This window comes from Geotrypetes seraphini, chromosome 9, assembly GCF_902459505.1.
Source record: "Geotrypetes seraphini chromosome 9, aGeoSer1.1, whole genome shotgun sequence".
Lineage (NCBI taxonomy): Eukaryota > Metazoa > Chordata > Amphibia > Gymnophiona > Dermophiidae > Geotrypetes > Geotrypetes seraphini.
Window position 1 is genome coordinate 116,069,314 of NC_047092.1, and position 27,908 is coordinate 116,097,221.

Genomic DNA, 27,908 nt, shown 5'->3' on the forward strand with positions numbered 1-27,908 from the left:
GGTCCTTTTATCAAGCTGCGGTAGGGGTTTAAAGCGCATAATACCGCGGTTTAAAACCTAGCCACTAATGCCTGCATTGAGCAGGCGTTAGTTTTTTAGCTGGCCGCGGGGATTAGCGCGTGATGAAATGTCCGCACTATCCCCGCCTCTTTGCACGCACCAGATTCCAAACTACACAAGTTCTTGACTCCCTACTACATGTACCTTCAACAAGAGTACCTTAAAATTGTCCTTTGCATTGAATGTATTTGCCCTATGCAACGAATGTATTGTATTTCTAGCTGCTATACTTATGTTGCCTTATCATTTGCATTGCTATTGTGCTCAACCCCCTAAACATGTATTCAGTTCTACATGCAGTACATAGGAATTATCTCACTGTTGTCGTTCATCCTGTCAGTTGATTGTTCTGTATATCTGCTATGTGTGAATTTGTAACTTTATTATCTTTCCACTATGTGTGTAAAATTGTAACCTGTTCTGGGCTCCTCTGGGAGGACGGGCTAGAAAATCGACTAAATAAATAATGGCATCTCCCTTGCCTATGCTTGGATTCCATTGCTGCTATGAGATCGTCTTTTATTTTACAACCTCCATACATATACTTTTACCTGGGTTCTTTTCTTTTTCCTTTTATTGAGGATGGGGTTCTTCTGCTTACTCTTTATTTTCCTTCCCTTGCCTCCACTTACTCGTCTCAGACAGTATATCTGATTTTCTTGTGAGGCAACAAGTGTTTCTTTCCTCAACCTCCATCTCTTTTACTAAAGCTAGGGAGTCACATGTGAGAATATGCTGCCTGCTTGTCTAAGGATAAAGCACTGTTACTTATAATGGGTGTTATCCAGGGACAGCAGGCAGATATTCTCACAACCTGCTTACCTCCCCTAGTTGGCTTCTTCACTTGGGCATAGAACTGAACTGACGACCTCATGAGCTGATCTTGGGCGGGAAGGCACTGGCGCATGCATGGTGCGGGCAGTTTCAAAGCTTTGCTAAAGCTTAAAATTATAGTACATTTTACCACTGTCTGTACTGGGCTCCTTGGATGATGTCGCCCACATGTGAGAATATAATAATAATAATAATAACAGCTTATGTACCGCAATACCGTGAAGTTCTATGCAGTTTACAGAAGATTAAGCAAAGGTAACAAATTGAATTAATAGGACAGGAAATTCATTGTTGAGGAGAGAGTGATCAAAAGGACAAGTTAATCGCTATAGAGGGGAGAGAGAAGAGAGGATCAGTTGTCTAGATATTTTAGGAACAAGTGTGTTTTTAGACATTTCCTAAATTCCCCATAAGTAGTGGGCGAAAGCAATTGTTCTAGGTCTTTACCCCATGATGCTGCTTGGTGTGAGAGAAGGTGTTCATGGTGTTTTTTCAGTTTATAACCTCGAACTGGGGGGGAAACAAAATTGGAATGTGAACTTCTCTTGTGTTTGTTGGCTGAGAAGAAGAAAAGGTCAGTTATGTATTTAGGGGCAAGTCCGTGTAGTGCTTTAAAGCAGAAGTAGGCAAATTTAAACTTTACGCACGCCGCCATTGGCAGCCAATGCAGCTGCCGGTAGTAGGGTGTCACGTGGTCAAACTTCCTCAGTCCAAAGATCAGTCTAACTGCTGCATTTTGCATCAATTGTAAACATTGCATATTCTTTTGGGAAATTGCTAAATAAGCGATGTTACAGTAGTCAAGTAGACTTAGTACGAGGGATTGGACTAGGGTTCTGAACGCCGATGTATCGAAGTAATGATACTTTAAAAAGTCACTACAGTGCCATCAAGACAATGTGAATTCAAAAGGTAAGCTTGTTAACAATTTTTCTTTTTTGAACTCTGCTCAGAGACATGAAGGCTGATTACTCCGCCTTGTGGCACACCGGATGGATTGCTCCAGGTGTTTGAAAGCTCATAATTTGGAGAAAGTGGAGACCCTTGTGGCACACCGGATGGATTGCTCCAGGTGTTTGAAAGCTCATAATTAAAACGTACCTGATAAGTGCGGGATATAAGGAAGCCACGGAACCAGTTCAGCACCTCATCCCTGATACCAATGGCGTCTAGGCATTGCAGCAGTTTCTCGTGGTCTACTAGATCAAAGGCAGAACTCATATCGAATTGCATAACCAGGGCATTAAGGCATGTTACTTTTATATATTGTAATTTGCTTAGAAACAATTTTAATTAAGCGATTAATCAAATATAAATAAAACTTGAAACTTGAAACATTAAGGCCCTTACTAAATAGTAGGCGCAGATTGTCTAAGATAGCCGCAATTACTGTCTCAGTACTGAATAACGGTCTAAAACCGGATTGCGTTTCATGTAGGAGAGAGAACTGATCAAGATAATCCATCAGTTGGATGTATACCAATCCCTCCATTATTTTTACAATAAATGGAATGGATGCTACCGGTCTGTAGTTGGATATTAGGGCTGAAGATTCTTTTCGATTTTTTAGAATTGGGGTTATTATTATGTGACCATTATTAGAGAGAAACTTCCCAGTTTTTAGGTTGTGAGCCAAGTATTGCATCAGTGATAGTTTAAATTCTTTTTTTTTATTTATTTATAAGATTTTACATTATTATCAAGCATAACTTGTACAGAAAGTATAATCAAGAAAATATAACATTTAGGCTAACTTCCAATCCTAATAATGGATCAAAGTATAAAGGAAAAAAAGGAAACATTTCTTATCTTAATCACACACTAGTCCTCAATTTTGGATCCAAGGATAACGAAAAGAGTAATTAGATTGAAGAATAATTTTACAAAGAAAATTACTGAATCTGTGCTGATGCAGAGCTAATTATCACTTAGGTACAGTTGGTATTCCACACTCAAGACGTTTCATAGAAAGAAAAGCAATCAAATGAGCTGTCTCTACGAAAACATATTTAAAAGAACGATATCTGATGACACATTTACATGGATATCTAAGAAAGAAAAAAGCTCCAATCTGGGTCACACCTGGCTTCAACATTAGGAATTCCCTTCTTCTCTTCTGAGTCTCCCTAGAGACATCAGGAAATATTTGAATATGGAGACCCAGGAAGTCCTTAGACCTATTTTTAAAGAAAAGTTTAAGTATCCAGTCTTTATCTGGAGCCAAAACTACAGTCAGTAAGAGAGTGGCTGGAATAGCCAATTCTCTATCCGATTGCTCCAATAAAGTGGAAACGTCCAAGGGTGCTTCCTGCGATATTCCTTCATCTTCTTTCTTTTGAGGATCCTGGTTTTTTGTAGGCAAATAATATACTCTTGTAAGGGGTGGTAAAGAATCCTCAGGTATTGTTAATATCTCCAGAAAGTAGCGCTTTATCATTTCTCGTGGAGAAATTGATGAAATTTTTGGAAAGTTAATTAAGCGCAAATTATTAGCCCGAGTCTTATTTTCAAGATCTTCCAATTTTGTTTTCATAATTAAATTATCTTTAACAAGTAGATCTTGATTACTTTTAATTGTTTTAAGTTCCTTGTTTTCTTCTTGTATTTCGGACTTCAACAATACCATATCTTGCTTTAATAAATTGATTTCTTCTTTCTGGTTTTTTATCTCTTGATCCAAATGTTTTATTTGCAGATTAAGGGAATTCCCTAATTTAGATACTAAATCCCATAGAGAATCTAAAGTGACTTCAGAGGGCTTATCAGGAGGAATAAACGTAACTTGTATCTTTAAATATTGTTCATTCGAGTGTTTTACCTCTCTGAGGTCCTGAGTTTCTTCAGTCAACGTTGTCCCAGTCGCTGGTTCCTTCCAGAGGAGAAAATCACTCTGGGTTGTTCCCTGTAGCGAGCCCTCCAATGAACTGGCCTCTCGGGGGGAGAACACTTCCTCTTCAGGTGTGCTCTCTCCTCGCGGTGAGCTGGCTCCCAGCGCTTGTGGCTGAAGCGGAGGCGTCCTTACGTCGGGGCTCAGCGTGATGTCGAGCCCTTGAGGAGACCCCGCGGCACTACTCTCTGCCGGGACACTCACAGGGCGATTCCCCGACGTTTCCTGCTCGCTCAGAAGTCGCCGAAAAATGTCGTTGACCGTAGGCAACGGGGCTACCGAGCGTCGGGAGGCTCCACCGACACTTCTGCCCCTTCTTTTCGGCATTTTGGCCGACAAAACTTAAGGTAAATTGACTATCAACGGCGTCCTCACAGCAGTCAGATACCAGTAGCAGCCATCTTGGATCTGTCTTTCTATCTCTAAGGATTCGATAGTTTAAATTCTAAAGGTGCCGCTTTCATGATTTCGGGGGGGCATGAATCCAGAATGCAATAGGATTTAGAGTATTTGTTATATATTCGGGTGTAATTATTCCATTCTAAATCTTTTTTTTTTCAGTTCAAACAAGTTTTATTGGGTTTTAAAGAATACAAGAACAATAACATGAGATATATGAACAATTCGGAGTACAAAAAGAAACCAGCCCACTAAGACATGCATAAGCTCTAGAGATATAAGAAAAATGTATAGGACCTGCTAGTAACTAAGTGTAACACAAGTGATAGAATACAAAAGGTCATGCTTCAGTGTAATCATGTAAGGGCTTCCAAACAGCAAAGAATCGAGGTAGAGTATTAGACTTTTCAGCATATACTTTTTCATATTTGCCTGTGAGGCACAGTGCGTTCCACCACATGTGAAAGTCAACTTTGGTAAGATCCTTCCAGCAATATAATATCATCTGAATCGCTAACGATAACATTATGGTGAAAAGATGGACTTCATCCTTAGACAGAGGTTCAGCCAAGGCTTGGGACATTATAATGAGTGCCTGGAGTGAGAAACTGTCACTGATATTCAGGATGGAGCACATGGTGGACCAAACCCTGTCCCAGTACGTCTGAACAAGTGGGCATGAAAAAAGGAGATGTTCAAGTGTACCCAACTGTTTTGAGCATGACCAACAAAATGGAGAGACTCTCGGATCTATTTTATTGGACAACACTGGAGTCCATACCGCTCTATGAAGAACAAAGAATATAGACTGTAGTAAAGATGCAGAACGTATAGATTTGCTGAAAGTCATCCATACAGCAATCCAGTCAGTGGCGTCAGAGGGCAGGTTGAGATGATGTTGCCATTTGATTTCCAGTTCTTGAGGGCCATTGAAGGTAGCCTTCTGCAATAGTTTGTACCAGAAGGACGCCTTATAAGATGCGGTAGACATCATGAGTAGCAAGGTTTGTAAACCAGAATCATCAGCCTTGGAAAGAGCAAGAGGCATGGATTGTTTGATACAGTGCAATAATTGTATCCACCTGTAGTGTTGGGAGCTGGAAAGGCCTCTGGTGGAGGCCAACTCAGGAAAAGGTATCCATTCCTTGTCCTTCATAAGGTCCTGCAGCAACCAAATGTTGCAGTTTTTCCATTCACTCCAATCTATTTGTGAGTTCTGGATTTTGAAACGCTCATTTTTCCAGAGAGGTATCAGGGCAGTGTCATCCCATGCAGTCGAAAAGGTAGAGTCCACAGCCTCAATTGCCGACCTATAAGACTTCAGAATGAAATCCTGTTTATCCAGCTTAGACAAGACAGTACCAGCCAAATACAAAAGATGTTGTTTTCCATATATAGCGCATTCCATAGATAGCCAAGCAGGAGGGTCAAGATGCCTAGAGCCGTGATATTCTTCAGCCCACTGTCTCAAAATGAACGCATGATGATATTGTAGGAAACAGGGGAAGTTCACCCCTTCAAGAGACCGGGGCGCCTTTAACTTAGATAAAGCAATACGTGGTTGTTTGGAGTTCCAGAGGAATTTCGTAAGTAGGGAATCAACCCGTTTGTAGAAGGAGGTCGTCAAGTGGAATGGCAACATGCTCAGGATGTAGTTGATTTTGGGAGCCAGCATCATTCTTATCGTCTCAAGTCTGCCCCACCAAGTCAAGGTCAAAGGGGACCATCTGTTGATATTGGTATTGAGAGTATTTAACACATACTCTTCATTCAGTCGAATGGTATCAGGAATCATGGGACCAAAGTAAACACCTAAATATTTCATGGAGGAAGCCTCCCATTTGACTCCATGTGTGGTTACATCAAACTCCGCTGCAGGACAGTTGATGGGCATCACCTCTGTTTTACCAGTATTTAATTTATAGCTTGACATGGCCGCATACTCCTTAATGATGGATAGCAAGTGTGGTAGTGAAGCAGGTGTAATATAGAGTAGTATGTCGTCAGCGTACGCTGATAGTTTTAGTTCTTGATCCCTAAGTTTGAAGCCAGTAATGTTAGGATCGGTTCGTATTCGCTGAATCAGAGGTTCCAATGCCAGATTGAAAAGTAAAGGTGATAATGGGCAACCTTGCCTGGTGCCCCTGGTGGGTCGAAAAGTTGATGACAAGGACCCATTGATGAACGTTCTGGTGGTGGGTCTAGAGCAGGGGTGCCCAACGCGTCGATTGCAATCGACCGGTAGCTCAGGAAGGCAACGTGAGTCGATCGCAGAGCCCATCCCTGGCTCTGTGATAAGACTCGTGTTGCCGTCCCGATCTACCGGGCCTATCAGCCTTCCTCTCCCCGACGTCAAAGACGCCGACACTAGGCATTAGGCTGTTTTTTGTCATTTCGGGGGGGGGGGGGCATGCGTGGTGGCGGCAGCAGCAACAACAGCCTGAAAAAGAAATCATGCTGGCCCGGGTCGGTGTCATACTCCGGAACTTCTACCTCTTCCAGCAGCCCTCTCCCTTCTACCTGCTTCCGGCCACACCCCCTGCTCCGCGGCTCTCTTCGGCAACTCAGCAGCAGTGATCAACACAAGCTTCTGACGTTGGGGCCTACCTTCTGCGAGTCCCGCTTGTTTCAACTTCCTTTTTCCACAAAGGCGGGACTCGTAGAGGGAAGGCCTCGATGTCGGCAGCTTGTCTTGATCACCGCTGCTGACGAGTTGCTTAAGAGAGCCTCGGAGCAGAGGGGGGTTTTGCCAGGTGCAGGTAGAAGGGAGAGGGCCAGATGCAGGACTTGTGGGTGAGGGAGCAGAAGAGAGAGAGAGAGGGGAGGGAAACAAAAGGAAATATTTCATACTGGGCTGGGCCGGAGTGGAGGGAGGGTGGAAAGATTCTGGCTACAGGGTGCATTAACAAAGGAAAAGGGGGGAAAGCTGAAAATGGAGATAGTGACACAAAGAAGAGAAAGAGTAAGCAGGACCTACTGAATAAGGATAGAGATACAGAGGGGACATGAAGAGGAGGTGAAATAGAGACATAGAAGTAATGCTGAAAAAGTGGGGGGGGGGAGATAAAGACATTGAAAGGGCAAATGGTGAACATGGGGTAAAGACAAGGACAGAGACAAATGAAGATTCTGAAAAAGTGGTGAGATAGGGATATAGGTGAGATGGACACAAAGAAGGGTGATGCTGGAAAATAGGTGGAATGGTAATTCTGACAGACACAGAAGGGAAATGCTGGATCAAGGAGAGATGGGGCTCAGGCTGGATGGAATGAGGAGAAATGCCTTGTTGGCCCGGAACTTCCCCTCCTACGTCAGAATTGACGTCAGGGAGCGGAATGCTGGTCAGCGCGACGCTTCTGCAGGGAAAGCTTGGGACGGCGGTGGCTTGGGGGCTTTTCCCCGATGGCGATGGCAGCAAACCGAGTGGCTTGGGGGAGGGCACGGAGAAAGAAAGAAAGGGGGCAGACAGGGAGACAGAAAGAAGGGGGAACAGGGAGACAAAAAGAAAAAGTTGGGGGAGAGAATGAGGTCTGGAGGAGAGGAAACATACAGGAGGCTGAAAGAAAGGAAGAAAGATTGGATGCACAGTCAGAAGAAGAAAGTGCAACCAGAGACTCATGAAATCACCAAACAGCAAAGGTAGGAAAAATGATTTTATTTTCAATTTAGTGATCAAAATGTGTCGGTTTTGAGAATTTATATCTGCTGTCTATATTTTGCACTATGGCTCCCTTTTACTAAACCGCAATAGCGTTTTTTAGTGCAGGGAGCCTATGAGCATTGAGAGCAGCACGAGGCATTCAGCGTAACTCCCTGTGCTAAAACCTACTATTGTGGTTTAGTAAAAAGGGAGGGGATGTATTTGTCTATTTTTGTATTTTGTTACTGAGGTGACATTGCATAGAGTCATCTGCCGTGACCTCTTTGAAAAAACCCGGAATATGAATAATTAACATTTTCTCTGCCTTTCAGTGTGCTTTGTGTTTTTTTTTAATTTTATTGTTGGTAGATCATTTTGACTTAGTCATTATAAAAGTAGCTCGCAAGCCCATAAAGTGTGGGCACCCCTGGTCTAGAGTATAGAACCTTGAGTTTGGTAATGAAATCCTCAGAAAAACCATACCATCTCAGTGCTTAGAAGAGGAAAGGCCACTCTATTCTGTCAAAGGCCTTTTCTGCATCTAGACCCACTGCGAGTATCTCCTGGTTTTGTCGATACACCTGAGAAATGACATGAGAAAAGGATCTGGTATTGTCACAAGAGTAGCGGCATGTAATGAAACCACACTGGTCTGAGTGGATAAGTTTGGTGATTACAGATTGGAGATGAACAGAGAGCAGCTTAGCATAGATTTTTGCGTCTACGTTAATTAATGATAACGGATGATAATTGGCAATGGAACGTGTATCCTTTCCCAGCTTCGGTAGTACAATTATGGACGCTTCCGTGAAGGAGCCCGACACCTCACCACTGGATATTAGATGATCAATGAATCTCAGGTAAAAAGGAGCTAATACATCCTGAAATTCACTGTAGTATGGGCCCGGAGCTTTCTTAAGTGACATAGACTGTATGATTGCAGATAGCTCAGCTAGGGTTATTGGAGCATCCAAAAGAATAATATCCGTTTGGTCGAGTCGCGGATGAGGGATGTCATTTAAGAATTCCAGAGACTGTTGCGGGTTGCAAAGATCTGAAGCATATAGAGTCTGATAGTAGTTCATAAAGGCCTGAGATATAGCCGTAGGGTCTGTGACTTCCATACCTGAGTCTAGTTTAATAGCCGCAATGTGTGATCGCTCATTTCGTCGCTTGAGGAAGTTAGCCAGTAAATGCCCACACTTGTTGCTTTCTGCAAAATAAGACGCTGACTGTTGAAAAACTGATTGGGAGGCTCTGTGAGACATAGTAGAGTTATATCAGAATCTCGCCTTGTTTAGACGCATCAAAAGAGACATATCAGTTGGAGTATGTTGATGTTGGGATTCCAGGGACTTAATTTCATCCTCTATTAGCTTCTGTTCGGCTTTCCACTTTTTATGTTTATGTGCTGAGTAGTTGATAGTGACCCCTCTGACAAAGGCTTTGAAAGCGTCCCAGCAGCAAGTCCAAGGTGTGTGTTTGGGTGTATTAAACTGAAAATATTCAGCAATCTGGAGTCTCATTAGTTGACAAAATTGCGAGTCTTGCAAAAGTGTATTATTAAACCTCCATTGAGTAGTTGCAATAGGGGGTGACCTTTGGCTGAGTTGGATGGAAATAGCAGCATGATCTGATATGGTTATAGGAAAAATATTTCACCACAGTAGCACTTAAGGATTCGCTAATCAAGAAGAAATCGATGTGTGAATAAGATAAATGAGGAGGAGAATAAAAAGTATAAGAATTTATGTCGTCATGCATGTGTCTCCAGATATCAAGAAGTTTGGCGTCGTCAATCAGATTTTGCAGCGCGTACCAAGATTTAGTTTTCTTGTAAGTACAGGAGGATTTCCTGTCTCTGTTAGGGTTCAGCACAAGGTTGAAGTCACCGGCCACAATCAGTTGAGAATCAGTGTCCTCCAGGATAGTCTCATGAATCGCATGAAAGAAGTCAGGACAGTCCGCATTTGGTCCATAAATGTTAAGAAGGCTATAGTTCACTCCAGTATGACAAAATTTAACTTTAACCCATCTACAGTTGAGATCCGTGGATGAGGAGAGTATGGATATATCACTTTTATTCCGGAATAAAGTTAGGACTCCACCCTTTCTGTCAATAGCAGGAGAATAATATGGTGGTAAAGCCCATGAACAGTAAACCTTAGCTGACGCAGTGGAGTCTAAATGAGTCTCTTGAAGTAAGAGGACATCAGGTTTGAAACCCTCTAAGTAGGTCAAGGTTTTCTTCAGTTTGATTTGGTTATTGAGACCTTTTGTATTCAATGATATAATGTTAAGTGACAGTGCTATAGAGTAAGATTTGCCCAAAGATTTTCAATTGTGGAAATGTACATTTCACCATGAGAAGAATTAAATAAGATATTACAGTACAGGCACCTAATGAAGAGCATGTCATCAGATATTTCAGCAAAATACATAATAAAGCGGCTAGCTGAATGTACCACAAAATAGTAGTAGTGATAGGAAAATCACCTCTAACAAACAGTGTAAGTGCAGCCAAGGTAGCTAAGGACAGCAGCTTGAGAAAGCCATAACCCCCGCACCCTAGATTCCAGTTGTAACCTGTAAACATACAAAGTAGGAAACATCACACACAAAGTGAATATGCAAACATACGAAATATAACAACCTGTAAATCATTGCAAACAGTGAGAACACCATGGCATAGATAAGTGAATAATGTCTCATCCATGCCATGCAGTGCAGGCATCCATTCCCTCTGTGAAAGTGAACTCCCATTAGACCTGTTTGATTGGGGTCGGCGAGTGCTGCTCGATGAACGAAGCCAAATCATCCGGATTGATAAAGTCTTTAGTGTGGTTGTTCAGGTTCACTCTCATACGAGCCGGATACATTAATCCAAATCTTGCATTCAGCGATTTGAGTTGTGGTCTGTAGGAGAGAAGTTGTTTGCGACGATGCGCCGTGGACTTACTCAGGTCCGGGACAAAAAGTATGGTGGCTCCCTCATGCTGGATCGGGGCTTTGACCTTCGCTCTCTGCATAATATCTAACAAGTGCTGATATCGCAGTAACTTTATCACCACCGGTCTGGGGCGACGGTCGGCAGGAATACAGCTGGAGGGCACATGGTGGGCGCGTTCAATTTAAATTCCCGGGAGAAGGAGAGGTCAAGTAATTTCGGGATAAGCGTTTCTAGGTGCTGGATGAGCTCCTTATCCTTCCCATTCTCCGGTAAACCTAAAAGTCTAATGTTGCAGCGCCGAGATCTGTTATTATTGTCCTCCAGTTCTTGTTCAAGCACTGTGATGCGGTTAGTCTGGTGACGCAGCTCAGTAAGCTGCAGAGTGGTCGCGTCCATCTTGGATTCAAGGGTGCCGACACGTGTCTGTATTGCAGCTAAATCAGCCGTTTAAGGCAGTAAGTTTTTCATTAATTTCGTCAGTGCTCGTTTTAGTTTCCGTTGCCAGATCCTTTAGCTCTCTAAGCTCTGCTAATATTTCATGGCTAGTATCGCTGGCAGAAACAGGGAGCGGAATCTTTGAGGGGGAGGCCGGGTCAGGCTTGTGTCTTTTGCCTACCTTATTGTCCGACATCGGGGCAGCATAACAGTAAGGATTTCAGCACTGACGGCTCTGTTACTAAGCTGTTTAGTCGTTGTGCGTTCCGTTGCTTTTTTGATTCGATTTTTAACATGATTTGGAGCGCATTCAAGGTAAAGGGTACGGGAGCTCGACGTTCAAGCCGCCATCTCGTGCGGGCTCAGCAGCGCCCCCCCTCCACTCTAAATCATGAAAGGAGCTCCAGATCATGTCTGCCGGTATATCATTTCCTTGGGAGAGAGCTATTTGATGATCACGAGGGTCGTTCGTTGAACAATGGATTCTAAGGATTTTAATTTTTGAATCGAAGTACAGTGCTAAGTCATTTGCAGAGGGTAACTTAGTGTTGTGTGAGGATGTGGTGTAGCGAGCGGTGTCAAATAAATTTGTGATCAGGTTGAATAGCTCTTTTGTATTGATTCCTTGTGAGCCATTACAAGATGAGTTGATTTTAATTGAGTAGAATGTTTTACGTTTGTCTTTTATCATTTGTTTGTAGATTTTTATGTTAGCTCTCCATTTGTTATGGTCTGCTAATTCTCCTGTTTTTTTCCAAGTTCTTTCTAGTCGTCTAGCTAGTTGTTTCATTTTTAGAAGTTTGGTGTCAAACCATTTGTTATATTTATTTGCATTGCTTTTGCTATTACGTATAGGGGCAATTTTGTCTAAAATGGATGTGCTGGTTGTCATCCGGTGATCCCAGAAATCGATTCCTTCTTCTGTCTCTAATTGCAGTTCGTATTGTGACCAGTATTATATTGGGTTAATATAGCTTCTTGTGTGATGTTCTCTTTATTATTGGGCGTGTTTTAGATTTATGATAAGACCAGATTAGCTGGAAATAAAAGTAAAATGGTCAGACCAGATATCATGACACCAGGTGCCTTTACGTATAGAGATGGCAGGGTCTGGGATGTCCTTTGTGGACATGGCTACCACATCTAACTGATGGCCTTTTTCATGTGTTTGGGTGGATGGAGGGAGGTTGTAATTGAGTAGGGATAGAAAGTTTTTAAACTCTTTCGCGTTTGTGTTGTCCTCTTCATCTAGGTGTATGTTTATGTCTCCTGCGATGATATTGTAAGAAGGACCGATTGAATTGTTTAGGACAAATGCACAGAAGTCTTCTTTGGCTTTTGGCCAGCTTTTGGGGGGGACGTAGAATAATATGCAGGATAGGGATTCTGCTAGATGACAGTTACCAATTTTACAGGTTAAAATTTCTAGTTGGTCGGTCATTTTGGAATCAAGTAATTCGAACTCAAATCCTTCTTTAAGAATAATTGCTAAATCTCCTCCTTTTTTTCCCACACGGTTTAGCGTAAGGATTTTAAAATTGTCTGGTAGGAGATCAATTATTATTGGATCATCTTCTGATAGTAACCATGTTTCAGTTAGTAAAAGGCAGGCTATTTGTTTGTTAATGATCCAATCTTTAAGTAGGAAGGCTTTATTCCTGACAGATCTAGTATTAAGGTATGCACAGGGGACAGATGTGGGTGTGATAGGTTTAGTAGCGGTAGTGGTTTTGATGGGTTTTACTTGCCTTATTCTTTTTTTAAGGGTTCGTTGGTGTCTTCTTTTATTTGAGATAGTAATAATGTGATTTGTTATGTTTTCTTGTGGATCAGAGATGTGTAAAATTGACAGATCCGGGTAGTTGATTGATTGTAATTGTGGGTGGAGTGAGTTAACATCTTTGATGTTGCCAATTACCAGACAAATCAGTAAAATCAGGAGATTCATGTTTGCAGGGTAAAGTATTTCTTCCTAGCATTGAAGTGTAATGGTTTCCTTGTAAATTCTTGAGTTACTGTTTGTATGGTTGGTAATTTTCGAAGGTGGCCCAAAGGGGATATAGATCCTAAGCAGATCTACTGCAAGTCTCTAGTAATTACACATACCTCTACCAATTACTCATGCATTTAACAATTGTTTGTGTCTCTGATGGTAACACATGCCTCTATAGTTCCTAAGCAGTCCTAATTCAAGACTCCAACAATTACACAGCCATCTAGCAGTTAAACCTACATCTAGCAATTGTATGTCTCTGATGGTAACATATGCCTAGCAGTTACATATGCAGGCAGGCAGTTCTTAATCGCAGGATCAAGTCAATGGGCTCAAAGTATTGGCGATGGCTGATCCCGCTGCTTGGATTTAAAAGCAGGCAGTTCTTTTTTCTAGCTGACTGCGGGAGGGGCGGGGCTCAGACACCCGGCAGGATCGGGTCGATGGGCTCCCGGAGTTAGTGGTTGGTCCCTCTGCTTAGATTTAAAAGAAGCAGGCAAGCAGGCAGTTGATTCCCCCCCACGGACTGCGGGGGGGGGGGGGGGAGGCAGAGTTCAGACACCCGGCAGGATCGGGTCGATGGGCTCCCGGTGTTAGTGGCTGGTCCCTCTGCTTAGATTTAAAAGAAACAGGCAAGGAGGATCGGGTCGATGGGCTCCCGGTGTTAGTGGCTGGTCCCTCTGCTTAGATTTAAAAGAAGCAGGCAAGGAGGATCGGGTCGATGGGCTCCCGGTGTTAGTGGCTGGTCCCTCTGCTTAGATTTTAAAAAAGCAGGCAGTTGATTCTCCCCAGCGGACTGCGAGGGGGGCAGAGCTCAGACACCCGGCAGGATCGGGTCGATGGGCTCCCGGTGTTAGTGGCTGGTCCCTCTGCGTCGAACATGAACTCTCAGGCCTTGAGCATGCTCAAGGCCCAGCACAGGAAGCAGATCTTCGGGCACCAGCACAGGACATGCTGGTGCCGGTGCGGAGGCTACATCAAAGTAAGAAGAGGGTTCGGGTGGGTTGGGGGGACCTCAGGTCGTGGCGGGGGGGGGGGTGCTCGATGGCGGCGGTGGGGGTGCCCGATGGCGGCGGGGGGGTGCCGGATCGCGGGGTAGAGGGTGCCGGTTTGCGGGGGGGTGCTCGCAAATCGAGGTGCGCTCGGTTTACGAGGTACCAAGTTTGCAAATGTTTTGCTCGTCTTGCAAAACACTGGCAAACCGGTGCACTCGTAAACCGAGGTACCACTGTACTCTCAGTATGTGCCCCAAGTGACAGACTGAGTCAGGAACTGGTTGAGTGGAAGGCGACAAGAGGGTAATGGAAATTTCTCTGAGGAAAGGGATGTTATCAATTGTATGCATCAAGGTTCAGTTTTTAGGCTTGTTATTTTTAACATTTTTATAAGTAATATTGCGGAAGAGCTGTCAGGTAAGATTTTCCTCTTTGTGGATGATACCAAAATCTGCAATAGAGTACACACCCCTGATGGTGTGGAAATCATTAGAAAAGATCTAGTAAAACTTGAGGAATGGTCTGAAATTTGGCAGCTAAGATTTAATGCTATGAAATTTAAGGTCATGCATTTGGGCTGCAAAAACCTGAGAGGAAATGCTATAGTTTAGGGCAGGGGTGCCCACACTTTTTGGGCTTGCGAGCTACTTTTAAAATGACCAAGTCAAAATGATCTACCAACAATAAGAACATAAGAACATAAGCAGTGCCTCCGCCGGGTCAGACCATAGGTCCATCCTGCCCAGCAGTCCGCTCCCGCGGCGGCCCAAACAGGTCACGACCTGTCTGAATCACCAGAAGGGGCCCCCTTGCCACCTTGGTTTCCCATTGAGTCCTATCTTCCCATCGAAGTCCTAACCCTCTGGTCTTGCACATGCACTACCTGGTTGGGTTTCTATACTTATTACCTGGTTTGCTTTCTATACCTGTGTTACATCCCAGCACCTCTCTCAGTATCCCACGATCCCTTTATCCCTCAGGAATCCGTCCAATCCCTGTTTGAATCCCTGTACCGTACTCTGCCTGATCACTTCCTCCGGTAGCGCATTCCAGGTGTCCACGACCCTTTGGGTGAAAAAAAACTTCCTTGCATTTGTTTTGAACCTATCTCCCTTCAGTTTCTCCGAATGCCCCCTCGTACTTGTTGTCCCCTTCAGCCTGAAGAATCTGTCCCTATCCACCCTCTCTATGCCCCTCATGATCTTGAAGATCTCTATCATATCTCCCCTGAGCCTCCTTTTTTCCAGAGAGAAGAGCCCCAGCCTATCCAACCTCTCGGCGTACGGGCAGTGTACGCCGAGAGGTTGGATAGGCTGGGGCTCTTCTCTCTGGAAAAAAGGAGGCTCAGGGGAGATATGATAGAGACCTTCAAGATCATGAGGGGCATAGAGAGGGTGGATAGGGACAGATTCTTCAGGCTGAAGGGGACAACAAGTACGAGGGGGCATTTGGAGAAACTGAAGGGAGATAGGTTCAAAACAAATGCAAGGAAGTTTTTTTTCACCCAAAGGGTCGTGGACACCTGGAATGCGCTACCGGAGGAAGTGATCAGGCAGAGTACGGTACAGGGATTCAAACAGGGATTGGACGGATTCCTGAGGGATAAAGGGATCGTGGGATACTGAGAGAGGTGCTGGGATGTAACACAGGTATAGAAAGCAAACCAGGTAATAAGTATAGAAACCCAACCAGGTAATAAAATTTTTAAAAAACACAACGCACACTGTACGCATAGAATTGTTAATTATCATTCCTATTCCAGGGTTTTTCAAAGAGGTCAAAGCAGATGACTCTATGCACTGTCACCTCAGTAACAACCATACAAAAATAGACAAATACCCACCCCCCTCCCTTTTTACTAAACCACGATAGCAGTTTTTAGCGCAGGGAGCTGCGCTGAATGCCTAGCGCTGCTCTCGATGCTCATAGGCTCCCTGTGCTAAAAACCTCTATTGCGGTTTAGTAAAAGAGGACCATATTGTAAAATATAGAGAGCAGATATAAATTCAGACACATTTTGATCACTAAATTTAAAATAAAATCATTTTTCCTACCTTGTCTGGTGATTTCATGAGTCTCTGGTTGCACTTTCTTCTTCTGACTGTGCATCCAATCTTTCTTCCCTTCTTTTAGCCTGTATGCTTCCTCTCCTCCTGACCTCATTCCCTCCCCCCCCAATGTTTTCTTCTTCTCTCCCTGCCCTCTCTTTCTTTCTCTCTTCATGCCCCCTTTCTTTTTTTCTGTTTTCTTCTTTCCTTCTGTCTCCCTGCCTGCCCTCCCCCAAGCCACTGCCGCTGCCATCGGATAACAGGCCCCCAAAGCCGCCCGCCGCCGGCCAAGCTCTCCTTGCTTCGGGCCCACCAGCATTCCTCTCCCCGACGTCAATTTTGCCGTCGGAGAGGAAGTTCCGCTGGCCAGAACTTCCTCTCCGACGGCAGAATTGACGTCGGGGAGAGGAAGGCTGATCGGCCCAAGATCGACCTATTGGGAGAAATGCTGCTGGGTCCTGCCTTTGAGGAAACAGAAAATAGGCAGGACCTGGCAGCAAGAAGAGCAAATCGCAAGCTTCACTGACCTGTCTCCCGCTTTAGCCCGCGAATGGGGCTCTAACATGTGCGTGCCGGCTTCCCTTCTCTCCCCCCCCCCGACATAACTTCCGGTTTCAGAGGGAAGAGAAGGGAAGCCGGTACAAGCACACGTTAGCCCCCGGAGCATAAATTCTCCAAGCCAGTTTTTTTTTTTTAAATGTTGAGCAGCGGAGGCAGCAGCAGAATTCAGGAGCAGGCCAGTCAGGAGGGGAAAAAAGAGAATGGAAGAAGGGAACCCGCTCTGCGATCGACTGGGGTCGCCTGAGCGAGCGACCTGTCGATCACGATCGACGTGTTGGGCACCCCTGGTTTAGGGGGTCAAGAACCTTTGTGCATGAAAAAGGAGCAGGACTTGGGTGTGATAGTATGTAATGATGTTAAGCTGGTCAAACAGGTTGAAAAGGTGATAGCAAAAGCAAGAAGAATGCTTGGATGCATAGGGAGAGGAATGGCCAGTGGGAAAAAGGAGGTATTGATGCTCCTGTATAAGACTCTAGTAAGACCTCATTTAGAATATTGTGTACAGTTCTGGAGACCGCACTTTTCAAAAAGATATAAACAGGATGGAGTGGATCTAGAGGAAGGCAACTAAAATGGTTAGTGGTCTGCATCATAAGGTGCATAGAGACAGACCTAAAGATCTCAAATATGTATACTTTGGAGGAAAGGCAGGAGAGGGGAGATATGATGAAACATTTAAATACCTATATGACATAAGTATGTACAAGGCAAGTCTCTTTCAATTGAAAGGAAACTCCAAAGTGAGAGGGCATAGAATAAGAGGTAATCTAAGGTAATATTTTTTTACAGAAAGGGTGGTAGATGTGTGGAATAGTCTCATAGTAGAGGTGGTGGAGACAGTCTGTGTCTGAATTCAAGAGAGCATGGGAGAAGCATGTGGGATCTCTTAGGGAGAGGATGAGATAGTGGATGCTGTTATGTTTCTATGATGTCATACGGCAGCTTTCTGTAAACTTTTTTATGCCATAGTATGTATCTAGATAGCTTAGGCTTGGAAGTCTCGGATCAGCTTTCAGTGCTTCCAGTTCTTGGAGAAGGTCTAGATCCACTAGCTTGTCATTATCTTTACTTGCCATTTTTGGAATATTATCTATTCTCTTCATCAGTGTCTGATGGATGGCTTCTGGGTTGCTATATTGCTGCTTGAGCCTCTTCTACATTTCTTGTAGGTCTCTGACATTGTCATGCTGAAATGCACATCTTCCCAGTGCAAAAGGGATGGTATGCTGAACCATGGGTCTTGCATCCACTTCCGTCAAGGAGTCCTCATGCTCCAATGGCATGAATTCCCAGAAGAGGTGGTGGAGACAGAGACTGTGTCTGAATTCAAGAAAGCGTGGGATCGACATGTGGGATCTCTTAGCGAGAGGAAGAGATAATGGTTACTGCAGACTGGATGGGCCATTTGGTCTTTATGTGCCATCATGTTTCTATGTTTCTAATTCATGCTAGGTTGATGAGCACCTGAAGAGCGCATGTTCCGCCACACATTCTGGGGAGGCAGAAACCTCAGGTTCAGCCTCTGACCACCTTATTAATGCTGCCAATCGTGGGATGGATAGGGGATGATTTTACCCTCTTGGGGGTCCCATGATACAGCACCAGTGCCTGTTAAAGGTTCTAAAGGCCCCAAAGTGAAAAGAATATGCTCTAACTTTCCCCTTGAAGGGGGTTCTCGGCCCCTTTATGCCTGACTTTGTGAACTTGCACTGGTAAGCCTATGTTGATGTTGCAGCGCTTTCTGGGTCAGCTAGTAAGCGACTATCTGTGCAGCCTCCCCGTATTCCAGCCTCTGCTTCTCTATGGAGGCCCATGTCTCCCTCTGGACACTGACAGCTGGTCAGATGGGGTTCCTGAGGATGATGATCTGGGTGCTTATCCTCTCTCACAGGGAGATGCCATGGTCATGGAGTTTGTTGTTTGTTCCTTTCCTCTCTATGGTGTGGGTGTGAGCTATGTGTTATCCATATGAGTTGATCAAAGTCTTGTTAGGGGTTACCCTGTTCTTCTTCTCCTGTTCTCTCCTGTAGCGCTGTTGCTGGCTTTGTAACTAACTGACTGGAGGCAGCAGAGAGCAGGGAGAAGGAAGAGATACTGAAAACAGTGTTCAGAAACGCCTGCAACAGACTTGTGGGAGTGGGAGCAAGACCCTTGGTTCAGCATACCATCCCTATCTACTGGAAAAGATATTATTTTTTTAAATTCAATCATTTTTATTGAATTTTTGAAAACATAAAAATTACAAACAATAAATAACAAGCTGTGCTACAGAAATAAATGCAATGAAGTGTGAATTGTGCAATACAATCAGCATAGAGTAGAGGCCAATTAACACCATAAGGCAGAAAGATCATTAAGCAGATCAAATATAGCCATTCATATCAATTGCTGGCAGCAGAAAAAGACCTCAACGGTATTACAACTAGGTAAAATGACTGCCTATTTCAACTTGCAATAAGACAAAACAGGAGACCACACATTGTTATAGGAGCGAGAAGAGTTAGTTTTGTCAGCAGCAATAAGTTCATATTTCGAAAACAGGCAAACGGTATTTCACCAAGAGTTGTGATGGAGAGACGAGAAGTCTTTCCAGTTTGCCAAAATAGATTTAAATGCAATAAGTAACAAACATTTAAGCAATCGGGTTTCATATTTATCTAGTTGACTCTTCCGTAGAGCACCTGCCCCATAAATAACAATAGAGAATGAAAGTTCCTCACGTATGTGTAATATCTGACATATGGTAGACCAGACATCTGACCAAAATGATCTCAGCAGGGAACAGTAGTAAATCATGTGATCTAAAGTGCCCACATTATCCAGACAGGACCAACATTTATCTGAATTTTCAGACCCTAATTTAGACAGTTTGAGTGGCGTCCAATATGCTCGGTGATAGAAAAAAAGCACAGTGTGTAATATGGTGGACGACTTCAAGGCCTTAAAGGAAGATAGCCATATCTCTTCCCAATTATACAATCCTATAGATACTGATGCATCATTGGCCCAAATATCATACAGAGCAAGAGATGGTGGAAACTTATGTTTATGAAGTATCTTATACCATGCTGAGGCCTGGCCTCTATTGGAAGTGATCAGATCAATCCATTGAAGTATAGTTGGCAGTGCAGTATCCAGAGTTATCTTCTTGAGATAAGTTGAAATACAGTGGCACAACTGCAACCATTGATAATAGTGGGACGAATTCAAATCATAGACTCTGGCCAATATGTCAAAATCCAAGAAGGTGAGGTCTGTTAATAGTTGTTTTATGGACCAAACACCCTTCCTACGCCAAGATTTCCATTCCATATACTGACCTTGGATTTGCAGGCAAGGGTTATGCCACAAAGGAGAGCTGGTGGTATCATTCCATCGTACAGAAGCTATAGAGTCCAAATCCAAAAGATCAGTTTTAGTAGAGGAAAGAAGTACATTGTCATGAAATCTACGTTTCACTGAAGCAAATGGGGCATACATAAAGTGTTCCTCAGGAAGTAAGGCATGTTCCAGCTTCAACCAGGCAGGCATATGTGTTTCAGCTGGAGCTTTAAGCCAGAGAGATCCTTGTCTGCACAGAAAAGCTAAATGATAATCATATAGGCTAGGGAAGTTGACCCCACCATTTTCTTTGGTACATTTTAATTTCTTCAAGGCGATGCGAGGAGTCTTGGCATTCCACAGAAACTTAACTAAGGCAGACTCGAATTTCTTGTAAGCAGCGAGAGGAAAAAGAAAAGGAATCATAGACAAGACTTAGGTGATTTTTGGAGCTAGAACCATCTTGATAGAATCCAAACGACCCCACCATGATAATTTCAAAGGTGACCATCTGGTGATAACATTATCAATAATGTCTATGATGTAATGTATATTATACTCCTGAGTCTCCTCAATAGATGGTCCAAAATACACCCCTAGGTATTTCAATTTATTTGGTGTGTATTTGAGATGCAACTCTCGTACCTCAGCACCACATGGTAATCCAGAAAGCGGCATGACCTCTGTTTTGGTCGGGTTAAGTTTGTATCCAGACACAGAAGAATAAGCTTCAATCATATGAAGAACAGCTGGTAAGGAGTCCAATTGAGTATACAATTGAATATCATCAGCGTAAGCCGATATTTTGAAAGTTAAATCTTCTAGCTTAAAGCCTCTAATGGAAGAATTCGCTCTGATGGCAAGTAGAAGAGGCTCCAAGGCCACGTTAAATAGTAAAGGCGATAAAGGGCAACCTTGCCTTGTACCTCTCGATGGAGAAAATGCTTCAGAGAAGACTCCATTAACTCTAAGTTTAGTAGTCGGATGAGAGTACAGCACCTTTAACATTCTTATGAATGTATCACAAAAGCCAAACCATGATAGGACTTTAAACATGAATGACCATTCCACCCGATCAAAAGCCTTCTCCACATTTAAGGCCATGGCAACATAAGGTGTCGCAGAGCTAGAAGCTTGAGATATGATGTGAGAGAAAAGGCGAGAATTATCACTGGCAAGGCGGCCCTTCATAAATCCGTTTTGATCTGCATGTATCACTTTAGGTAGAACAAGTTGTAGCCTAGAAGCCAGTATTTTCGCATAAACCTTGGCGTCCACATTTATCAGTGACAAAGGTCTGTAATGTTGAACAAAGAGTGGATCCTTATCTGGTTTCAGTAAGACAATAATCACTGCTTCCGTGATGGAGCCCATCGCCAATCCTTGGTCGATAAGATGGTTCAGATAAGAAAGAAGCACTGGTAATAGAGTCTCTTGGAAGGCTACATAAAACTCTACAGAGAGTCCATCAGGTCCTGGAGCTTTGTGTTTAGCCATGGAGTTCAATGCTTCCTTGAGATTATCCAATTCCAAAGGTGAAGATAAAATTCGGTCATCCTCTTCATCTAGCTTAGGTCCATCTAGATTGGAAATGTATTCATCCATTAGCAAAGAAAATGGTTTGCCTGATCTATATAAATCTTGGTAAAAAAGAAAAAATTGGCGGCAAATATCTCGATCAGTTGCGAGTAGCTCATCGGTGTCCGATTTAATTGCTGGTATAGTTGTGCGTTCCAACTTCAGTTTCAAATATTGAGCTAGTTGGTGCCCAGCCTTATTAGATGTGGCATAGTAATGTGATGCCTGAAGAAGAACTTCCGAGGCAGCAGCAGTGCTGAGCTTTAGATTATAATCATACCGCAATTTGTTTAATTCAATCTGGATATTTATGTCAGACAGATCAGCAATGTGTGCAGACTCTAAAGCAGTAATCTGAGTTTCTAGCGATTTCAGCTGCCACTTGGATTCAGATTTTTTCCTGGCGGTCTAGGCAATGATAATGCCTCTGATGTAGGATTTAAATGCGTCCCATGTAAGTTGCCATGAAGTCTCTTCTACTTTATTAATAGTAAAATAATCTTTAATATGAGTGTTGATGTGCTCACTGAATAGAGGATCTAGCAGTAAAGATGAATTAAATCTCCAGGATCCAGATGTTTTCGGCATAGCTACATCCACAAATGCGAGTGTGATCGAAGAGTGATCTGAAATAGTAATAGCTTGAATCTCAGATGTATCCAACTTACATACCAATGAGTAACTGATCAAAAAGAAATCAATCCTCGAATAAGATGAATGTGGTGAGGAGAAAAATGTAAATGACTCATCTGTTTGATGCTGCAATCTCCATGGGTCCACAAGTTTCAATTGATATATAAAGTCTTGTAAGCAAAACCAAGACTTGGACTTCTTGTAGGAGGCCTTAGATTTCCTATCAATTTCTGGATTTAGAATTAGATTAAAGTCACCTCCCAGTATAAGTGGTTGATGACTGACAGAGCTGATATCGTTGGCCAAGGCCTCAAAGAAAGAAGGGCAATCTTGATTAGGTGCATAGATATTGTAAATCTGAAGTGAACTGTTCCCTACCTTCAGTTGTACCCTGAGCCATCGCCCATCCAGGTCGTGAGAAGATGAAATAATGCTGATGTCCGGGCGGTTGCGAATCAATGTTATAATCCCATTCTTTCTTCCTACTGAGGAGGAAAACAAAGGAACATGAGCCCACTTAGGAGCAACCTTAAGAGCTTCAGTGGCGCTAAGGTGAGTTTCTTGATAGAACACAATATCTGGATTATATTGTTCAGTGTAGCGCAGGATTTTTAGCCTCTTTATCGGATTATGAAGCCCTTTCACATTGAGAGAAAAACATGTTAATGTCATATAAATACAGATAAAACAAATAGCATTGAGTCAGCAAGATGGCTAATACAGAGTGTTGGCATGGATATGGATTGCCAAAAGGATGCAGACAGCCCCTGAATAGCAATAGAGATCTGATATGCACAGAAAACTGTAACAAACAGGTTAAAGACACCATGGGTCAGAAAGCTGACAAGAGAGAAGCCCGAAACAGCAGGGCTCCAACAGTTCAGGCATTATAATAGTAAACAGCATCACTATAACACATAGGCATGACTGGTGATAACAGCTTCAACATGTGACATGATAAATTGATCACAGAATATTAACAAATTAGTCAGGTTTTATCTATGGCGGTGGGCTTCACGGATTCAATAAAGTCTGCCAGTTCTGCAGGGTTAAGGAAGTCTTTTGTAGTATTATTAAAGGTGACCCTCAGGCGAGCCGGGTACAGCATGCCAAATTTGGCACCCATATTTTTGAGCTGAGGCTGGTATGACAATAATAATTTCCTCTTCTTTGCCGTTTCCTTCGCCAGATCTGGAACAATCAATATTTTATTCCCTTCAAATGTGACAGGGGAGTGCATCTTAGCATGCTGCATGGTTTTAATAACCTGCTGATGTTGAAGAAGGGTGACCAGAATAGGCCTGGGATATTTCTTATGAAATGTATTAGGCTGTGGCAATTGGAAAGCACAATCAAAGTCTAGTTTGATACCATCGTTCATTTTTAAAATTTGAGGAAGGAGAACCGCAAGAAATTCCACTAGGTCACAAGCCTCCCGTCCCTCCGGGAGACCTAGAAGACGGAAACTAGACCTACGTGCACGGTTATCTGCATCTTCAAGTGCACGTTCCAGGGTAGCCACGCGGTTTTGTTGTTTGAGCAGGGTTTTAATGGAGGACTCAGCTGCCGTGGTCCTAGTCTCTAACAGGGCTGCCGTTGCCTTTGCTGCAGCAAATTCTTCCTTTAGAGCAGCAATATCAGTTTTCATGTCACTGATATCCTGCTTGGTGTCAACAAGCAGTTCTTTAATCGCGCGGAGCTCACCTAAAATGGCCGCCGTAGCCGCATCGTCAGCCTTAGCCCCGTCCGATTTCGACGGTGAGGTGGGTTCGGCACTCTTTCGCTTAGTAGGTTTGCTGGAAGCCATTTCCCTTCTCGCTGGAAGCAAATGTGCTGCAGTAATTAGCTGTAATAATGCGTTTTCGATTGATTATTGTGCCTGAACCGCCGGAGCTCGCGTCGCTAGCTTCCTACCTCATCGGGCTCACCAGCGCCCCCCCTGGAAAAGATATTATTGAGGTAAAAACCTAATCTCATTTTACAGCATGATTTTAGATTTTTATGCAAGATATTCCATAAAACTTTGTGATGTGCTTTTATTTGGTTAATACTTCATTTTCACAAGGTAGTTTCGATACAATGAAAAATATTTACATCACTTTGCGTCAACTTCCCTCAGGATATGACACTAAATTTTATAAGAATTGGCCAAATTATGTGGAGGATGCAACAAAAACTATTAGGGTGTGTTGTTTTTTAGCTCACAATGTATATATCTCAAACTACCTTTTATATTTATTGATTTTTAATAAATTCTCAAATTTTAATGAATCATAAAAAGGCAAGCTGGTATCTTAAACTTGCAGAAGGCTTGTTTGCACATTTCCAGCAGATACTGAACTGTCTCTACCCTTGTTCTATTTCAGGAGATGGATGGAGCTCCTACAGTCTATCCTCAGCTGTCATCCGCAATATGCCTGCCTGCAAACTCTGCAGTATTTGGACCCGATCTGAGCCAGCTTCCCTTTCCAGCTCCATCTGCAGCCTTACCTGTGGTTCTCTGTTAAATGTCCTGGCCACAGGAGAGACCAGTCAGGCCCTGTCAGCTGTTGTGCGCAACCCAAGCAGAGCCGTTTTTACTGTGGATGCCCAGACAACAGAGGTATAATACAGAATTTACATAGGCCTGTTGCTAATCTGTGTATTTCTTGAACCCTATTTGATGATCATTAGAAATAATTAGGACCAAATCCAGAAAAATGTGAATGATACTATTGTTTTTTAGTAAAAACTTAAAAGTTTGTAATTTGATGGTAAATTTAATACTGTATATATTATAAGACATTTTATTAATTACAGGAAAGGCACTGCAGTAAAGCAAAGGTACTTAAGGTTTATGCTTTAGGATTTATTTTATACTAGCTTTTTAGCCCGTTACATTAACGGGTGCTAGAATAGATGTGTAGATTTAGGCATTTCTTTCTTTCTTTTTCTCTGTCTCTTTCCCTGGCCCCCTGTCTGTCTTTCTTTCTGTCACTCTCCCTTCCCCCTGTCTGTTTTTTTTAAGAAGCGATGGTTGGCGGGAACTTGCTGTTAGGAACAGGACGTCACTCTTACCTTGCGCGCCATGCTTATCTGTGTCCTCACCTTCCCAGCCATGGCTCAAGCAGCCCCTTCGCATGTGCACAACTGCAGTGGCGTGCTTTCCTGCCGTCGCCCCCCCCCCCCCCCCCCCGTCTGTCCTTCGGAGCAGGACAATAACACTAATCTGCATGATTTTGGATGACTGAAAACTAACATGTGATATTACCTCACTTTTTAATGCTGATTCCAGAAGTGTTCTTAGTTTTCTTTTATCGCATACTGTTTTCACAATTCTACTTCAAAGATTTATTGCTGTGCAGTAGGTAATGAGTATTGTTGGAGGGAAATTTCTCAATACTTGGAGGGAGATTCTCAATACAGACCTGTAAGTCTTTAGGCTGGCACAACTGTTGCACTAACACACTTCCTCTCTAGCAGGTTCAACAAAGGCACACTGTTTAGAACTAAAAAATATCTTATACACAGATACAATTCTAAATTCTGACATGCAATCCTGTTGAATTACAGTTCATCAAAACCTAGCATCGGTGTAAAGACTTTAAAATAGTTCACATTCTTTCAAAGGAGCAAAGCATTTTAACGTTTAGCAACCAAGCCTATATGCATAACACACTACCTGTCAGTTGGGGAACTTTGTTTTTCTAACCTTCAGTGGTGATAAAAAAGAAAATGTAACAATTCAAGATGAGTACTCAAATATATTGTCATTACCATGGAATTTTAACCCTGGACGTCCATTAGCATTCACTATAGTGCACTAATCAGACACATTCCTTTATGTTTTCTTTGGTTGCACCGTGTCATACACAAAAAGAACTCCTAGTACTGATAACGGTATAAGCGAAGAGAGCCTTAGATCTTTGGTACGTACCTTCTCATTAAACAGAAACTTCAATCTCCTTTTTTTTTTCTAATCACAGTGTTTGTGCAGAACAGTCCAGCATGTAAAGCATAAATTTCTCTAGCCATGTCTTGTCTGATATTCAGATTGTAACAGCCCTCCCAGATATCATGCAGTCTAGGAGAAACCTTACTCCATAAATTACTGAGTGCCATCAAGAGATGGGCAAAATAATTAAATTTATTTAACATTACCCGATCGGTCAAAGCCATACTAACCCCATGGCTTTACTTAAAGAAACTTTAGCTTCTCATAATATCTCCTGCAGCTGTGCCTTATCATGCTGCTTCAGAAAAAAAAACTTACAGACCATGGTCTTACCTGACGTTGATGTCCTCAGAGATAGATCCAAGGCAGGCACCAAATTGTTTGGTATATGTAATATGTGACAGGCTACATACAGGCCCCTCAGTTCTTAAATATATCCCTCAGTTCTTAATTCTATCTCAATCAGCGAAGAGGTCAACAATTCAAAGACATCTATACAATCTTATATAATGGAAGAAGTAGAAATCTATAGTTTCAAGTTTATTAAAATATTTGTTATACCGCTTATTCAAATTTCTAAGCGGTGTACAGCAATAAAAAGTAAAGTTTATAAAACAAACATTTAGTATTAAAATAATAAAAACAAGACAGTGTTAGTCTAATAATGGTTAAACAGGGAGCACGTAAGTTGACTACACACAAGTAGGAAAGGGGGAAGAACTACAATAATTTAAGTAAAGAGAACATTAAAGGTAAAGACACAAGGTAGGTAGGGAGACTAGCGTAGTTTAGTCCTGAAAAGGACAATTTTTTTTTTTAATCCAAAGGCATCCTTAAATAAAAAAGTTTTGAGGTTTGCCTTAAATTGCTTTATTGAAGATTCCATTCGTAAATGATGAGGCAATGAATTCCATAGGGTAGGCACGGTAACAGCGAAATTATTGATTCTTAAAGTATTGATAATCTTGAGAGATGGAACAGTTAAGAGATTTTGTGATATAGAACGAAGAGATTTGGCAGGGTAATAGGGAATAAGTAATCAGTCAATAAATTCTGGTAAACTAAATGAACGAGTGGTGAAGATTAATAGTAAAATTTTATAGCTAATTCTGTGTTCGACAGGTAACCAGTGGGCATTAATTAGAAGGGGGGAGACATGGTCGTATTTCCTAGCACCGTAAATGATTTTAATAGCAGTGTTTTGTATAATCTGGAGCCGCCTTATTTCCTTTTTAGTGATGCCCTTGTAGAGGGCATTACAATAATCTATACAAGTAATTACTAAGGAATGAATTAGTATATTAAGAGATGATAGATTTAACAGTTTGGAAAGAGAACGTATCATCCTGAGACGGTGAAAACATTTCTGGACCACTGTACTAATGTGATTATGGTAGGAAAATTTACAGTCAAAAGTAACTCCCAAAAGTTTGAGAGTAGAGACCACTTTAATCGGAATCGATTCAAATTTCAGGGGGGTCTGATGGGTTAGTCCCTCTTTAAGGGGGAAAATCATCAGTTTAGATTTATTGATGTTGAGTGACAACATGTTGGTATCGAGCCATAGTTTAATTTTTTCGAGTTTTAGATTAATGGAGGCAATTTCATCAGAATTATTCAGATCAATGGGGTGTATTAGC

The 27,908-nt window shown here is 42.6% G+C and overlaps 1 protein-coding gene across 3 annotated transcripts in view; it reads left to right on the forward strand.

The window, feature by feature from the left end:
* Window positions 1–27,908, forward strand: part of PASK (PAS domain containing serine/threonine kinase) — a 514,076-nt gene that overhangs the window by 80,697 nt on the left and 405,471 nt on the right. For all 3 annotated transcript variants that reach the window (XM_033957505.1, XM_033957503.1, XM_033957504.1), the window contains exon 3: window positions 24,701–24,936. In XM_033957505.1, the coding sequence (XP_033813396.1) occupies window positions 24,701–24,936 (236 nt within the window). The remainder of the gene's footprint in view (window positions 1–24,700; window positions 24,937–27,908) is intronic.